The 17,540-nt window shown below is 44.4% G+C and overlaps 1 protein-coding gene across 3 annotated transcripts in view; it reads left to right on the plus strand.

Annotated features, from left to right (window-relative positions):
• Positions 1–17,540, plus strand: part of SH3PXD2A (SH3 and PX domains 2A) — a 247,727-nt gene that overhangs the window by 161,170 nt on the left and 69,017 nt on the right. The window contains exons 7-8 of one of the 3 annotated variants that reach the window (XM_053948689.1): positions 5,768–5,815; positions 14,663–14,794. In XM_053948689.1, the coding sequence (XP_053804664.1) occupies positions 5,768–5,815; positions 14,663–14,794 (180 nt within the window). Of the gene's footprint in view, positions 1–5,767; positions 5,816–10,793; positions 10,830–14,662; positions 14,795–17,540 lie in introns of those variants that run through there. The other 2 variants (XM_053948691.1, XM_053948690.1) reach the window with 2 other exon arrangements.

Genomic DNA, 17,540 nt, shown 5'->3' on the forward strand with positions numbered 1-17,540 from the left:
TCCCTGGTTGTGGATTTCTCCCCTGCAGGAGTGAGTTATCCAGATGATGAATTTCTGAGGCACGCTCAAGTCACGTGAAAGCCAGATGTGAACATTTTCCAAGCAGTGTGTGTGGGTCTAGCATACGCCAGGCTACGTGGCAAGTGGACGTGGTCTGAGGTTGGTCTGCAGCGTGGAGGTGCCGGGGAGGTGACGAGCCTGACAGCTCCCAGTGGGATCATTTCTGCCAAGGAAAGAGGAAGGTGCTGGCTGTGCTCATCACTGCAGCCCAGCACCTCTGCCCTCACCCCCCACACTGACAGGCCCTCCCCTGGCTGCTCGTGATGAAGCTGAACTTGGTGAATAAGACTAAAATTAAAGGCCTTATTTAATGCCTGCTGCCAATCCTCTTACTCAGATACTTTAGCTGGATTTGCATGTTTGATAATCTACTAGTCAAATATTTTTTCAAGATACAGCCCCCTTGAACAGATGGCATAGGGAGTGGAGCCAATGTTCAGCTTCAAGTGTATAGAAGAGGAGATATCTCTGCAGGGATGAGAGGTTTACTTTAAAATGCAGTCTTCTATTGGGGAGAAAAATAATATATGTGTATTCCTTCAACAACTATCTTAAAATACTTGCTTTAAATGTGATGCATCAGCTTCCCACAGACATAAGAGCAAGGAAAGCTTATTTAAGCTACCCTGGTAAGGAACAGCTGCTTGCCCAGCAATTACAGTAACAAATTAATCTGACATTGTGGTGGTACCTAAGAAGTTTGATGTCTGACCAGGCTCACACTGAGCCAGGCACCGGGCACAAATGTTGGTTTTGTTTAGGTCTCTCTGGAGCCTGAGGGGAGAAGCATCAATGGCACAGTTCAACAGGGTGCCCTGAGTAGGGCTGTGTGAGATAGATCCAAACACTTGCAACCTTTCTGTGCCATCCTCCCGTTTCTCTGACTATCTGTTGTTCTCTGCCTAATTGAATGAATTAATTGTGTGAGCCCAGAATGTGTGGCAATGGTTCCAGTTCGGATGAAGGCTCATCTGCCTTTTTCCTCTTTCCAGCTGTGTTGTAAAACTACACATAGACTCTGTATCAGAGTAATTCTCTGGTAGAAGTACTTCCATTTCTGGGGGGAGCTTAGCAACACTAAGTATCTCTGTCTTCCTCTCCTAGTCCAGTACTGTTGCTGCCTTCCCATTTAAGTGAAGTGTCAAGCCCCAGCTGAAGCGGGAGGGACTAGAAGAGAGAAACCTGGAGGCAGGCTGACAAAAGATGGTCAGTGGGTCTGGGGGATGGAGATTTTGGAGAGGGTCACAAGGGTATGAGCATGGTGCACTGTCTGCAGATGGAAGAAGAAACAAGCCCCACAGTTTTGGGGTTCTTCACTGAGCTTTCTGCTTTTGACTGGGCAGCCTCACCTTGTCAGGAGGAGGAGGTTGTTCCTTTGCTTGTCTGAAGAGTGCAGAGAGGAAGCAAGAAGGGGGAAAGTGGAGACAAAATCTCAGCAAGAAGCCCTGGACTGAGTAGACTGAGCCTGGCTTTTGGGTTCTTTACCTGCTTGGGGCAGTAAGGTGTCCCACCTGAGCCCCCAGGACAACAACATAGTGCTTCATGTATACCAACTCCTTGGCAGGCTTGTCTTCCAAAATGTAAACTGAAATACAGGCTCAGCTTCTGTTTTGTATTCTGCCATATGTGATGAACATTGCAGCCAACAAGGCTCTAAGCCAATTCGAAAAAGTGGACACATCTAAGGAACAGTGTGGTCAGCCCACTTCTTGCTGACTTGTCAGATACCACTACTGGCATGAGAACACACCCATTCCTCATTCCCCCAGCTCCAGTCTGAGGAATCACTGATTGCATTGCTTATTTTCTTTTCACCCCTCCAATTAAGACAGGAAGGGTGTAAGTCTACAAAATGAGTCTGCAAAACACTCAACTGCACTCATGGAACAGAGCACTGTTGGAAACAGACCAGATGTCAGGATCTCTTCAGTATGGCCACTTGTTCTTATAATCCCTTTTTCAGTAATTTAAGTTGCACTGTAACAGCTGGGAGATTTTGGTATTCCCAGTTGATGTTAAAGGTAGAGCTTCATGAGAACAAAATAGTTCCATTAGTTAAATGGCTCTGATAATGTTGTCTTCTATGGAAGGCCACTTCCAAAGAACAGGCCATACCTGTATAAATAAATTCTTTGTCCTCCAAAGCAAGGTAGCCACATCCAGATCACTTGCAGGGGCCTGTCTTTGGCCCATGCTAATTTCTCAGCTATGCACAGAAATCATTTGGGGCAAGGGTTACATCACAAGAACTACAACCACCCTGAAACTCATGACCAGTATGATCCAATTGCCCACAATTAGTGAAGGACTGTTGTTGGGAAATATGTAGCTTAACAAGCTAGACAGCTTTTTGTTTTAAAAAAAGCTTGTTATAAAGGTCCCTGATAGCCCCAACAACTGTGATCCTGTAGGAGAGTGTCCCTCCTGGTGCTGGCAGCAGTGTTAAATCATGGATGCTGGGCTCAACACTGAACTGAACTGATTTCAGACAGTGTTACTAACAAAAGGAACTTGCATCAGTAGCTGCTGCTAAAATGCCCATGGAGGAGGGGTTCCTCTGCACCTGCTGGGCCAGGGGCCCACCTGGATGTGCAGTACTGATTAAAGTGGATGATACCATGAACGTGGTATCTGGCTTTTGGTAGCATTGAGCTCATGCATTTGATTCTAGACTGACTCCAGCTATTGTAGGTTTTTGTGGAAGCTTACTCTGCTCTAACTGTACACAAGACAAATAGTCTGCTGCTAAAATGAGATGAGTGGAGCTGTATCACAAGCATAAAGCATTAGTCCCCAGCAGTCTGGCGCCTGCTCTCTTGCCAGAGGTGGGAGGAGCAGCAAACAAACCAGTCTCACTGGCAGCACAAAAGCTTCTGCTGAAATCTAGAATAATATGTTTCCTGTTCACCATAGCAACCAGCTTAATTCTGTCTTCAAAGCTTTTTGCCCCTTCAAGTCCTTCCTTTTCTTTCACACCTGAGGACCCTCCTTGACCCATCAGAGGGTTGCCCAACTCCATCATGGCAGCTTGAAAGCGATGGGATGGAGTTCAGCAGCCACTTCCAGTGACATGCCTGCTGTGCTGCTATTTCTGTGCAGTGTGGCTCTGAAGGAGAGCCTCCTCTGTGCTCTTCACAACTGCCTCGGCCTCGTGACTTAGCTGTAATTTATGGATTCATGTTCCTTTTGAGCTTTTAAAAATAATTCCGGTAGGAGGAGTTTGTTCTGGCTCCAATTGAAGTCAGCAGCAGGGGCTGTGAGGACTGGTGTTAAGAGCAGAATTGGGATGCCATTGCTCTAGGAGTGGCCTGCTTTGAGCAGGCAACTTTAATTTCCAGATACTGAGATTCCCCCCCTGCACTTCCAAGTGATCTGAGACCAGCCAGTGTTCGGCCATGTGGCAGAGGGGGAGAGGAGTGGCAGGAAGCGAAGGTTTGTTCGTTTACTGTTACCAATCCCATTGGAAACCAGGTCCAAGCCTCATGCAGAATTCCAGTAAAACCCTGTCCTAAAGGGGAAACCTGGGGCTGTTCAAAGCTTGTGTTTTGTTGGCTCAGGCACAGCATGTTTCTGAGGCCTCTGACCTCCTCCCCGTATGCTGGCTCCCGCCGCGGCTCTTCGTTTGAGCTCTCTGTGAAGTGGAATCTATCACTAATGTCTGATATTTTTATTATTTGTAGGGGGGACTCTTAAAAGCTGGTAGCAATTAGAGCTTAAACGTCTTGGAATAAAAAAAAAAAAAAAATCCCCAAGAAGGAAGTTTAATGCTAAGCAGATGTGCAGGAGCAGCTGAAATATGCTGGCTGTCTTCTGCTTCAGAAGCAACCTCATCCACTTCTAGCTGCTGTCAGGCTGGGGCAGCTCAGAAGTGCTGCTGCTTTATGCTGCTTCCTGGGCTGGGAAGCCCACACTGGTGACCTGTGGGATTGTTTACTAGTTAATACTTATATTGCCCTTCTTTTCTGACTTAAGCCAATAGTTTTGACAAGGAGAAAAAATACTTTGTTGAAAAAGAAGTTTTCTGAGAAATTGATAATTGCTAACAGAATTGCTTTATTTATGGTGAGATCTCACATGGGTGTCTGTCGATATGGCTACTGTTGATCTAGGTGTAAACTCTCTCTCTTCTTGGGTAGATATGTCCAGAGTAGCCCTAAACTTGTGTTAAGTGCAGCATATTTCCTCTAGCTTTGGGTGTTTCTGTCTTTTGCTGCAGCTTGGGTGGGGGCAAACTTTGAAATTTTCTCAGTTACTCCTGCAATACATCATCTGCTTGATTTATCATTATTGTATTCAGGTTCTTCTTGTCTGGAAAAAGTTCTGACAGCTGACTGAAGTTCATAATTGTGCTCTGAAGGCAGTGGAAGTCTATTCAAAAGCTAATAGACAAGTTGCTGACAACAACTCCTTCACACCCTTTGCCGTGCGTGCCCCAAGTCTGTAACAGAAACATGCTGTATATTCCCTCCATGAGCAACAGCACAAGTTACTCTGCCAGATTATTTCCTGTTGCACTCCACCAATGCAAAGCCTTTTTCATTTTTTCTTAAATGGTAGTCCAAAGTAAATTATTGTTATTTACCACTGTGTATTTTGTAGTGTATTGTGACAGTGCAGCACATGGGTTTGGGAGTCAGATGATTGAACGACTTCAGCATTTTCTCCAATCTGCCACTATAGACAGTTTACTGCAAAGTAGTCAAAATACTGAATCCATTTGAATTGCAGTGCAACTACACAACTGCTGGGTCCAGAACAGGGTTCCCCAGTGCAAATAGGTTTTTCAAATTGCATTTTGTAGTTGTCAGAATTTAGGAACTTCTTAAATTGTCATATAAATATCTCTTCCTAGATGTCTCTTCTCCCAGGTAAGGAGAGAGTAACAGCTGCCCTTCTGCTCCTTCATCCCAGAGAAGGGGAATGTTTGTTATTTAGAAATGAGGGAAAATCTGTTAGCTTTCAAAACATACTTCCAGTGTATTCAAGAAAAAAATAACACTTAACATTTGAAGATTATTCCCAAATTCCCAAGCCAAGTATTTCCACCACATTTCATGGAGGGGGAGGGAAACCTTTTGACCTTGTTAGCAGCAATTCCTATCAGCTTTCTCCTTAACCTGATCTCTGCCTCATTCATTGGTTGCAAAAATGGAATTTCTAGTTATACTCTGAATGTACCTTTATTGGAGTTTTGTACTCTTTTCTATGGAGCATTATTTGTCTATTGTTATTTTCCTTAATGCAATTCCAGTGTAACAAGATGCTTGTTGAAACTAATATGTGTTTGCTAAGCTCAATCTCTGCGAGTTGTCTATGTATCTTTTGGGTATGATTAACAGCTGCAAAGATAAATAGTTTTGCAGGTCTGAGGCTTAGTAAGTCAAACTGTCTCTTGGTATGTGTCTTCTGAGCTACGGGGAATAAGCTCAGGGCATATATTTTTCTTAGAGCTCAAAACTGAATCACCTACAGATCAGTTTCATAAATTCTGCAAATCCACTAAAACATAAAAATTAACTGGGTGCTTCTTATGACTTGACCTTCCTCTGAGTCCCCATAATGCCAACACTACTCATAAGAAAAACTTTGTCTCTTTCAAAGCTGTCTTTACTAACTCTCAGACTTTCTGATGTGACTGGTTTTGACTGTTTTCTTGTGTTTCTAATTACTTTCTTTTTTCATGGCTGCCCTATGATTGGATTTCAAGTTTGGATGTCCAGTTTGTCTGAGACTCCAAAAAAGAGTGTCACACCAGGTAAATTCTTGTGTCTTGGTGTTCTGCATGCTATTAAAACCAGAATTCTCTAGTTCAAGTTGTGTGTGGTTTTAGAGTTGTCTTGAATGTGAATCTCTGGCAGTGGATACCCAGGATCTGTTGTCTGCTTGTGTATTGGTTTTTCATGATGCACGATTTCTGGTAAGGAAGAGTTTTGCTTTTCTGATGACTGCCTCACCTTGATGTTGGTGCTAGCAGGGGTTAGTAGTTTGTAGGGTTTTATTTTCATTGCTCAACTCAAAGCCTCAGTCGAAGGCAGCTTCCCCTCTTGCAGTGGGTTGAATCTGGCCACAGCTGAGTACCTGCACAGCTGTGCTCTCACTATTCTATGTGGGAGAAACTTTACAGGTCAGGATAAAGCAGAGAAACATGACTGTGTGCTCCATAACTTCTAAATGCTCTTTGCATTTCCCCAGTAAACAGAAGTGGTTTCACATGAAAAAGCTAAAACTCTGATAAAGATGCAAAATTTTCAAGGGAGCATCAGCCTTCTTGTTGCAATGAGTCAGGAAGGAGGAGGAAGCAGGGGAGCAGTTTCTAGGTGAGGTATCAGGGGCTAGGGAGCAGCAGTCCCATACAAGGCAAAAACTAAGCTTTACAGTATAAGGAATCAGGACTTCTGCTGTGTAACCAGTTGATTTCTTCTGCAAACATTTGTCATTTGACATGGAATATCAAAGAAGAATTCTTTTCTCCTTCCGACTTAGAAGGAGAGATCACAAGTGATATATCCTGGGTCTGTACAGGATGCTGGGCTGGTCACTCAAGCTGCTAAGGCTACATATAGGTCCTGGGGCAAGGAAAGATGGAAACACTCCTGCTGATTTCCATTCCAGATTTGGTAGAATAATCAAGTTCATGCCCTGTTAAAAGTATGTGAACAAAATCCCACCATCCTTGATGGATGAGTCTTGTCTGAAGTTTTTAGTGAGCAAGACTGCTGTGATTCTAGAAACGCTGTTCTTGACAAAAGTTGAATATTTTCTTGGGGGGGGGGTTCTGCCTCATGTTTGCAGAATAGATCTAATTTGAGTGTGGTAACTGGATATAAAAGTGCAGAAATATCTGAAGTATTCAGTCACAGGAGCCTGCTGCTTCATAGGTCATGGGGGAGTTGAGACAGAAAAACAGAATGATATTGAGCAGGAGAGAAACATGTTAAGGAGGAGACAGAAGAGATGGTGTCCCTCAGGAAAAATGACAAGAACCCCTCAGGTTACATGGCTGGGGGGTGAGGTTGGATTTCTTTGACTCAATAGATCTGTTGGGACTGTTTCATGCTGTCATTTATAAAATGACAAACTAAATGCCAATGTTTTTAGCCTTCTCAAAGGGCAAGGAAGCAAAGTCTTTAATAGATACAATTTTTTCCCTTCTGCTTACTGCTTTTAGCTAAATGCATGTTGCTAGATTGTCAAAAAAAGGTGCATGATGAGTGTGCAAAATATAAGTGATTAATTGCCTCGCATGGTGCTTGAGAAGGTGAATGTTGATACATAGTGCTGCTCAAAAGTCTTATGTACATTTGGCAAGTTCTTAGCTCTCCGTGCTGTTCTAGTTCATGTGGCCTTTCAGTTTCTCATCCAAATGAATCCCCAGTTTCCAAAATAGCTGTTCTTCAGTCCAGATCTGTAGGCTGTATCCTGATGTGTCAAGCTGGTAGATCAGACTTGAATTTGGATGTGATCTTTACCTATGTAGTACATTTATGTGTCCTAGCTAGGCTGTGGCTTGGAGATGAGAACAGAAGCCAGTTTCATGCTGCCCAAGCTCTAACTGAGGTTATGAACCTCCTCCATGAAGTGGAGACTCTAACCAAGGCTTCTAAGTGGTTTCATTTTGTACTTTGGAAAAAGATGGGTGCCACACAGCCACACCCTGAGAGGTGCTGTGGTGGGACTCCAGTTTAGTCACCCTGACTGCTGTTAAAATCTTTGGTTGGTTTGCTTTGTGCCATGTGGAGGGATGGGCATTGCACCACTGAGCAGGACTAGGACAAATGCCAGAGTATATTGGTGACTTCAGCCTGGTGGAAGACCCAGTTTGGCAGCTGTGTGAAAATCTCCAAGCAGTTTAACAGATTTGTGTGCAAAATACTACTTAAGTATTCTTAACTGTTGCTACCTGTAACCTAGTTGGTTGGAATCACTGTTCAGAGAGCCAACTTTCCAAGAAGGAGTGGAAAGAGGACTCAACTTTTTACTTTCACCCTCCTGCCTCTAATTTTTCTTGGCTCTATTTTAAAACCTAGCAGATCAAAAATAAAAAATAAAAATCCCGAGACCAATAGGCTCCACTTGGCAAAGGTCAGCACTGAATTTTTCTGTTGGTCAGGATTTTGTTGGAAATGCTGCTGAGGGCTGTAAAGAGGGAAGAACTGAACTGGAGCAGCTGCTTGAGAGAGCTCCTGCCATGTACCGTGGGCCAGGCTCATTCCTGAGGCGCTCCCTGTAGGGGCTGTGTTCTGCTGCTGGTTTTAGCTGTGTGTCACACATACTCCATGGCTGGAAGCCACAGTCTACAGTTAAAGCTGCCACTTGTCCCAGACTCTTGAAGGCTCGCCCAGATCTTGGTTCTTGGAAGTGACAGAAAGTACTATGTGTGTCTTATGGTGGGGAATGAATCCAGTTAATTTTTTGCTGCTATGACTGCTGATCATAGTCTCTTCTTCGTGGCAATGTGTGCTGTTGGCATGGGCCCCCTATAGCTGCTTGTAGCAGCAAGCCAAAAGGTTAGAAGAGACTTAGTGCAGCTCACAGAGTTACCATCTAGGCATGTTTGGCCAAAAAGATAGCAAGAAAGGCTAGAGCTTTGGCTACTATTGCCCAGTGTCCTGAAAGGCTTGCAGAGCACATGAGCAAGGAAGGTGGATGGATGCTCACTTAGGGAGAAACTTCTCATACATCAATCACGGCTGCCAGCCTGGGGTGAGAGGGTTTACGTACTAACCTAGCCATTGCTGGGTGCATGATGCTCAATTTTGTTTTATTCTTGGACATTCTTCGGGATTTGCAGAAGGTTTTAGGCTAAACTTCTCTGGCTTTGGGTCTTCTGCATTACCTAGGTGGTCAGATCCAAACCATTCCCTTTCTGCTTTCCACCCATCTTTAATAGCAGGGTGTCACCTGCTTCTGAAACTCTCTTCTGAAAAGGCAATAGAGTGTCTTTGTGCTTTGTAAAAGAGCTACCTGGCCAGGCTCAGGGAAGAACTACAGAAATCACAGTGTTTTAATAACCCATTTGATAAACTTGCCCAAATGTTTTTCTTCTATAATTGGCAATAATCCAGACCTTGAGACTGGATTTGTACTGAATTTCTGAAGTAACTGTGGGAGGTGATAAACTTTTGTCTCTGTCCCTAAAGCTTTGTGGCTCAGGGCTGCTACACCAAGAGCCTCTGAGCTCTGAGGTTAAACACTATTAGGATTGGGAGGATTGCTATCTGGTGGGAGAGATGAAGATAAATCCCCTTCACTCACAGCTTGTGGCAATAGTAGCCTTACCTCCAGGAATAATTGATGTAAAAATACATCAGTCTGAATTTTGGTAAGTGGCAATGGGGCTGAATGAAGTGTGGCAGGCTGTAGTGCAGGAATATTTAGGAGATGAGTCAAAACCCTGATTGTTTAGGGCACACAAAGAATAAAAAATGTACAAAAATCCAAAACACCAAGACAAAACAAAAACCCTCTCACTGAATAGAAGAGAGATCATAGACTGGGAAACACGATTTTGATCTGAATCCATGTTGTCCCCATAGAGATTTGTAGCAGGCTTCATTAGTCTCATCTCACTGCTTACTCTAGGAACTGGTTATTTTAAGAACTGCTTTCCTAACACTGCTGCAATATGATGAACTCTTGTGTACTCTCACATGCATTACATGGCAAAGTCTGTTTTATCTTTTGTGCAATACACATTTAACCCAATTTTTACATGTAACTGAGTTCTCTATCTTAACACAGCTCAGGATAAATCACGGGTAGAAGGCTTAAAGAAAACATGCAATTTTAATGTTTATTTGTTATAGTAATGTGGTCCTTCTGATAAGAAAGAAAAGAGGTTAAGTTTTTAGGGGAAGGAATGTGTTTAGAGCTGGGTGTATGATTGTGCTAAGGGGTTAGACTGATCTGAGGATTTTAAGTAGGCTTGCTGCTCTTCTGGGCTTTTTTTTTTTCCCTTTGTCCTTCCCTGAAAGGAGTTTTCCAGAGATACATAAAAGTTTACCCTTCAAGAGCTGTCTTTAACAAGAAACCGCAGCTCTAGATCCAAGCTACCACAGTTACTCCTCCCTGTGCATGGAAAAGTGCAGAGCTCTGCCATTATCTTATGGAATGCCAGGACACTGGGGGCCAGACACCCGAGCATGCAGACTCTGCACGTGTCCCCAGCAGTTGTGCCCATGTCGGAAGGGCTGGACTACCTGCCAGTTGGTTGTTCAGCTGTGACTCACCCTTATGGTGTTCACTGGCCGTTTCTGTGGTTTTGGCTGCTTCTGCAGGACTTCCACTGACCAGCCCAGTACTAATTCATTTAGTCTTAATCTGTAAACATTTGATTGATAATCATGAAAGAGCAATATAAAAGCCTGTGCACTGTATGGATTAAAAGAGCAGACATGTTTATAGCTTGATAACAACAGAGTAATCTGGCAAAGATCAGGAGTCTCACATTCCCATATCCAGATGATTTTATTTTTGGAGTCCAGTTGGTGGTTTTCATTTTTGGCTATTGCAAAACCATCGTAGGTCTTAGCTGTTGCAACACAGGAGGAGGAGGATGATGTTGTTGGAACAGACGTTCTGTGCTCTTATTTAGGAGGCTTTCACAGTAGTTGCTGGTCTCTGAGTGTAGCAGGAGGAATGATGCTCCCTCCTCGCTGCCTGATGAGGGGGACAGGGTGCAACTGTTGTCACTTAATAGTGCCAGCTGTGAGGGGCATGGACAAGCTCCAATGACATTTCTGCTCCGCCCCAGGAAGAGAAGTGCTGAGGTGAGGAGCGGGAGGATTGTAAAGTGGAGCCCTATGGAGAGAAGGAGGGGTATCCTCAAGACTTTAACCAGGAAACGGACTCGAGGCAAAAAGAAATGGAGAGGCAAGCAAACTCTTATTTCAGCCAGCAATCTGTGCTCTGCTCTGGGGAGGGCTTGCAAGTTGGAGCTTAACCAAAACATTAATTCTGCTTTTTTGGAGGGAGAGGAGGGGGGACCTCTACCTGGCACATCAATGTTATCCTATCCTCTGCTCTCCATTTCTCCTGCCTGGGCTGAAGACGCTTTTTAAAAAGTAGGGCTGTTGTGTCAGGGTGGCATTGCAGCTGCATGTGAGCTTGCTGGGGAACTCATGCCACACCGCATCCCTGTCCCCTGGCGTGCTCACACGGAGCAGGCTGTTACTCTTCAATGCATGCTGTGTCCTGTGTTACAAATTAGACCTGAACTAATTGGCAGGGATGCGGAAGCGCCCAGGGCAGTGGGTGTAATTGGTGCTGTGCTGCCTGTGGTGTTGCCTGTCTTGTTCTTTTGAATCCCCTTTGGAGAGTCTGACATAGTGTAGCAGCAATGCTGTGGGCATCCTGAGTGTCACTGAGCAGTAATTCATCTAAAGCTTGTGGGTGATGGAAGGCTGAGAAGGATTAGAGTCCCTTGCCCTACTGACTGTGCCTGAAGGGAATGTAGTAACAACCCAAACCAGGCTACCCAGAAAATGGTTAAGGCTTTTGGTTACTGAAAGGAGCTGTTTCTCTGTCTTTTCCTCCTCCTTTTCTTCCTTTCTTTGCTCTTACTGAAATCTTCCCCATTGTGCAGTACCTAATCTTGGGTGACCATCACTCCAGGAGCCACAGGGACCCCACACCTCGAAAGGGGGATATCCTCTAGCCATGATCTACTGCAGCTGTAAATGAACAAGTTTGTTTGACCTTGGTTACTTCCTAGAACAAGGAATTTATCACCCTATTTTTTTTTGTCTTAATAGGAGCCCTGTAGCAGTTATACAAGCATCTGTTAAAACAATCTCTTAATTGTATGTGTTCCTCCAGCCACTGTAGTGACAAAGAAAGAAATCCTCCTGCAGTGACTACCTTATCCAAGGCAGGACAGAGTAAGCTTGCTGGATTTCAGATATGAGAATGCAGATATAACCTGTCTTGCCAAACTGTTTTAAGTGGGGTTTTTTTTGTTTGTTTTGTTTTGTTTTGTTTTGTTTTGTTTTTTTTTAAGCAGAGTTGTAGAGGTGGATTTGAAGTGCTGATTCTCCATGTTTCCTGGCAAGGGCATTCCCCTGGCACACGGTCCCTGGCAGGGCTTCTGTGGCTGCTGGTGGGGTGTTTGCCAGCCTGTGCTCCAGCTTGGTCCTCTCTTTGTTCCCAGCAGGGACACATGCATCACATGAACACTGCTCCTGCCAGCAAGCCAATGCCGTCTTTTCGATTTTTTTCCTTATTCCAGTCCCATGAAAACTGCCTACTAGGTTGGAGGAAAGAAGGCATTTGAGTTGTTGGTTTAGCAATTGGCTTCCTGCTCCCCTTGCCACTGTTTGGTCCCTCTTGCCTTTCTACACACTGAATTCTCTGCTGATGCACGTGCATAGACAGACAGTCCATGACAGCTTTTGTTTCTGGTTAAAAAACTTGTATTTATCTCAAGACTAAAATGAAGTAAGGGTTGTAGGTATTACTTGCCTAAGCAGGTTGAAAGAAGATAATAGAGCTGCTGGATTCTGGACTGGAGAAAAAACTGTGTGGGAAACAGTGTGAAACAGGGGAATGCATCTCATTGTACTCTAGATAGCCCAACTAGCACTGGTTTAAACCAGAGTGCATGAGTCAGGTTGATTGATCATGAAGAGAAACATGATGCTTATTTGGAATGGACAGCTATGGTGAAAATTTGCATTATAAATTTCCATGTTGTCAGTTCATGGTCTTCTCCTCCTAGTCCTGCTACTGGCTGTGGTTCAATTATCTATAGAAAAGCTAAATCTCTTAAACACAACCTTCTAGAGGAGATGGCTCCTCTTTAAAGAAAATTAACTCATGTAATTTGAGGAGAGGCCAAGGCATGCTTAGGGAGCAAGGAAGTCTTCTAATTTTCTGGATTTCTTAAACCTGGTCCAAGGGGAGGCATTGTGATAGTGTTTCCTTTCAGGAAACAGTTGAATTAATTGCTTTTTTTCTAGGATTTTCATTTCACAGGATGCTGTTTTAATGGCTGATGCATTCTTTACCTCTTTCTTGGCAGGGATGCTAATTACTTGTCTGTAGAATCACTTTGCATCTCCAGTCCAAACACATATGAACAGGCTGAGTTTGGAAATACAGCACCCAGCATCCTGTGCTTGGCTGTCAGTCCCTTGACTTTTCTGGTGGACAGTTTCAGACCATGCTACTTCCTTCCCGTCTCTTGTAGCCAATTTGTCATCAGAAATTCAGGAAAACCTGGAGTCTGCTCCTGGCTGTGTCCCTGTTGTGTAAAATGGTTCATTCAGCAAGTTGTATATCTGCTTCTGTCCTCCCTTTCAATCTGCATCTTAATCCAGAGCAACAGGAACTGCCTCTTAATATGTAAAAAGTATAATAATGCCAGTGTCCCAAACTGCTGTAATTGAGAAAACCTGTAAAATAATGTAGCATTAAGACATGTTGGCTCTTACAAAGTAAAGACCTAAACTGAGAGGCTCTCGTGGCTTTTCAGGGCGGTTTCTGGGCCGAGCCCAGCCGGTCTGTGCCTGGGTTTGGGAGCGCAGAGGCCCCGTCCGCGCTGTTTGTGCGCTGCAGAGCCCAGAGGCAGCAGCCCAAGGGCTCCCTCCACATCTGGCACTGTGCTGTGCCTGCCTCGTGGCTCCACCTCGAAATGCACGATTTCGGTTTGGGGGTGAAAAAGTCAGAAATAATAATAATTTTAAAAAGAGCAGTAGTGTGGGGGAAGGGAGGCAGGAGAGCGTTATTTTGCACCTTTCGTGGCCCCTGTTGGCGTGAGCGCCTGCTCTCATTCATAAATGGCTCTGACAGCCGAAAGCCCTTGCTCCGAAGAGAAATCAAAAACTGGGGGTTGGCTCCGAGGGCTCCAGAAAGGCGATGGAGAGGGGGAGCCGAGCCCCGTCCCGCCGGGGCTGCTCTGCCGGGGGAATGCGGAACCGCGGGGCAGGCGGGGGGCGGCCGTGTTCGAGCAGCGATCTGGCGCTACAAGTTTTTTTCTTCTTCTGTTTCAAGTAAACACTCTTCCCCGCCCTCCCCTCCCTCCCTCCACCCCACCACCCCACCTCCCTCTCTTTCAGCCCCGCTCATGTGTTTCTATTTAAGGGCTGCAGTGCAGACGAATATGATTGGCATCTACAGCCCCCTCTTGACTTTCAGCTCAAGCCTTTAGAGTGGAGAAGGAGCTGAGCCGCCAAGGGGAGAGCTGTTTCTTCTTTGGGTTTACTGGGGGGATGGCTCAGCTGTGGATTTATACTGCTTCTGCCCAGGATTTTTTTCTCTGAATGGGAGCAAGCATTGTGGAAACCATGTTGGGAAGAGGTTTATTTTCAGAATCCATCATGAAACTGTGCAGCTAATTCACTTTTTTGGCTCCTTTTTATATTTTTTTTTCCTCCCCTTTTTTCTTCTTCTTCTCTCCAATGTCCCTCTGTGCTGCTGGGTTGTGGGCCAGAGGAGGCTGTTTCTATATGGCCAGCCATTTGGGGATATGCTGCGAGCCAGGGTTGTTTGCTGATTCGCTTGGCTCTGGTGACAAGTTGGCCTGTTGTGAATCGGATGGACGGAGGTCGCGCTCAAGGAGCCATGGCTGGAAGCTGGCTTACGGCTTGCTTTTTCCCTTCCCCAGGTGCTGATGCTAGCTCTGAACCCATGATCCTGGAGCAATATGTGGTGGTGTCCAACTATGAGAAGCAGGAGAACTCTGAGATCAGCCTCCAGGCTGGAGAGGTCGTGGATGTCATAGAGAAAAATGAAAGCGGTAAGTTATATTTGTCGCTTTTCCCTCTTTTAAGGGTCTGATTTTTGCATTTGTTCCTCTGCTTTCAGTTTCCTCATCACTATTTGTTAGCTGTACATTTGCTCCATCTGGTACAGTTACTATGTCTGGCAGAGGATGTTGAAGGTTTTCGATGTTGATTTGGGCTGGGGGCCAAATGTTGCCTTCTACTGTAAGAATGTTTCATAGGTTTTGTGTGTTAATTAGCCAAGGTACGCTAATGGAAAATGAAGGTGACAGAGAGAAGGATCTGCAGCTAATGAAGCTGATGTATAGTACGCTGCTATAGTTGCCCTGCTGTCTCTTCAAGTTTCTGTCAGTATTTCCATTACTAACTCCCTTTGCAGAGGATTTATAGGATGAGTGTTTAAAAATTGCTTGGGATGAAACTTGGCTTGACAGCTTAGCCCGTGGCCCAGAGCTCAGTAGGGAGGGGAGAGAATGTGCGTAGATAAATACGTGGCCATGCACAGTTTCAAAACTTCTTGCAGAAGTGTTAATTGGGGAATTTTGAGGCATAGAGGCAGAGGCTGTCATGTAAAAGCAAGCTGATATCCCCTTCTTCCTATGCGTGGAATAACCAGCTTGTACTTGGAAAATGAGATTTTTTTGGCAAATGTTTGTATAGATTTCTATTCTCTACTCTTAACTTTTGGATGCCTGGTAGCTTTGAGTTGGGCAGAACACATGCAGGAGACTGTGTACGTGTGAGTGGTTGGAGTGGCTTAGCAGCTGGTTTGAATAACTGCCTGTCTTCAGCAGCTCCCCCTCCTCCTCTCCAGCACTCCTTGTGTATTAATCCAGAGCTGTTGTCCAGGACTGGTTTCCAGCCCACTCGTGACTTGTGTGTCCTCATCCAGAGGAGCTGCTGACATTTGGATCTGTTCAAGCCAGGGCTCACACTGTGGTACCTCCACGTTCAGGGCTCTCACCACTGGCAGGCTGTGAAGTGTGCTGGGCACAGCAGAGCTTGGGGGCACTGGGGCACTCTGATCCAAGGTTCAAATTCAGCTTCCAGAGCTTTGAGCCAGGTTATCCACTGAGACGACCATGCATTGTATTTTTTTTTTCCCCTTCTTTTAATGGGGTTGTAATTTCTCTGTTGTATGAGAGCCTCATGCTTGCTTGGCTCAAAGTGATGCACTCATTTGCTGCTAGTGTGGAGTCCAAAAGGATTGTGTGTGGAAAAGCACTGGCTAGTGTGAGCAGAAATACCCATCTCCTGTACTGACTGTATCACTTGCAAAACTAATAGAAACCAAACTGCTCATCTGCCCCACTTAACAGCAGTAGTTATGATTGAAGAGGGAAAAATGTCTTCACTTCTTGAACTGTATCTGGCCTAGTGGACAAGCATCCTCCCTTCCAAGCCTGAGGCTTCTCATTGTCAATAGTGGGTGTCCCTGTCATCAGAGCAAGAAGCCTGGTTATATTGTGGCAACTTATATTCATATTCATGATATCCCTATCTTGGATAATGGCTTATGGAGCCAAGGGAATTATTTGGGCTCTTAAATAATACAAGAAGTGTCTGAATTCCAGTTACAGTTCCTTTGTGTTTTCATTTAGTGTGGCCTCTCTGCCTTGCACAGTTCAGACCACATTGTATTGAACCACATGGAAGGCAGAGATAGAAATGGAGAATGTCAGGGTTTGAATTAATTAGTAGGTCCTGGAGTGGGACTCTTCTCAGGGAACATCCTTGAATTTGGATTATACTTCTTAAAACCATATTCTGATGCTTGGCAGCCAGATTTCTTAACGTCCATGTAAACAAGAAAGGAAATCTGAAGCCTGGAATTCCATGCTGTGATTTTGCCCTTTATATATGTACAAAATAAAGATATCTACATCCTTTAAAAAAACACAAAAACCAAAAGATAAGCTCATAAGTCCCTGATTGGTGATGGAGAGAGCATCACTTCCTTGGATGCCTTTTTTAACTGTTCTTGTAGGAAGCTCATGATTTAGTTATTCCAATAACAGGACTCCAAACAGTCTCTTAATTCTTCCCTAGGATAGGGATACCATAGGAATGACTTCAATACTGTATCTTGTCTCGTCAGCTACAGCTGGACCTTTGGATGGCATGTAATGAAACTAGCAAAATTTTGTCAAGAGTCAACATTCAGAACTTAGGAATTTTGGCTTGAATTTGAGTATCTGCTTAGTGTAAGCAAGCAAACCTAGAAGATGTGGGTATGACCTCTAAGAACAGGGGGATATAATTTCCAAGAAAATAAAATTATTTAGCTATGCACATTTGTAATACTTCATTTGACTGTATGGTTCTGTTGGCCTTTAAGTGTTGTGAAGCTCTACCTGTGATGTATAAATTCGGCTCATTCTTCTAATCCATAGAAAGGGAATGCAAGGTGATTTGGATGTCATTTGCAGCAGGGACAGTGTCTTCAGTGAAAGGAAGGCAAAGTGGCTGGACAGCTTGTTAGCTGACAGCTGAAAAGTCCTGTCAGACTGGACAGTGTGTGTTGGATGTGATGTTGGGCCAATATTTTGAACTTCCTTGTATGTACAGACATGTATATAGCATATCATGTCTGCTTTGGGTGTTGAACTGTACTTTGGGGAAGTTAGATGTGTAAAGGCACAGATGACTGTTTCATTTTAAAACCTTGCCTGAATAGGGTTGCCTGCTGATGCCAAGGACACTTAAATGGTTCTTTTGTTTTCTGGAGCAGAAAAAACTTTAACTTGGCTTTGTTGCATG

Source organism: Vidua chalybeata, chromosome 8 (assembly GCF_026979565.1).
Source record: "Vidua chalybeata isolate OUT-0048 chromosome 8, bVidCha1 merged haplotype, whole genome shotgun sequence".
In the NCBI taxonomy this organism is placed as follows: Eukaryota; Metazoa; Chordata; class Aves; order Passeriformes; family Viduidae; genus Vidua; species Vidua chalybeata.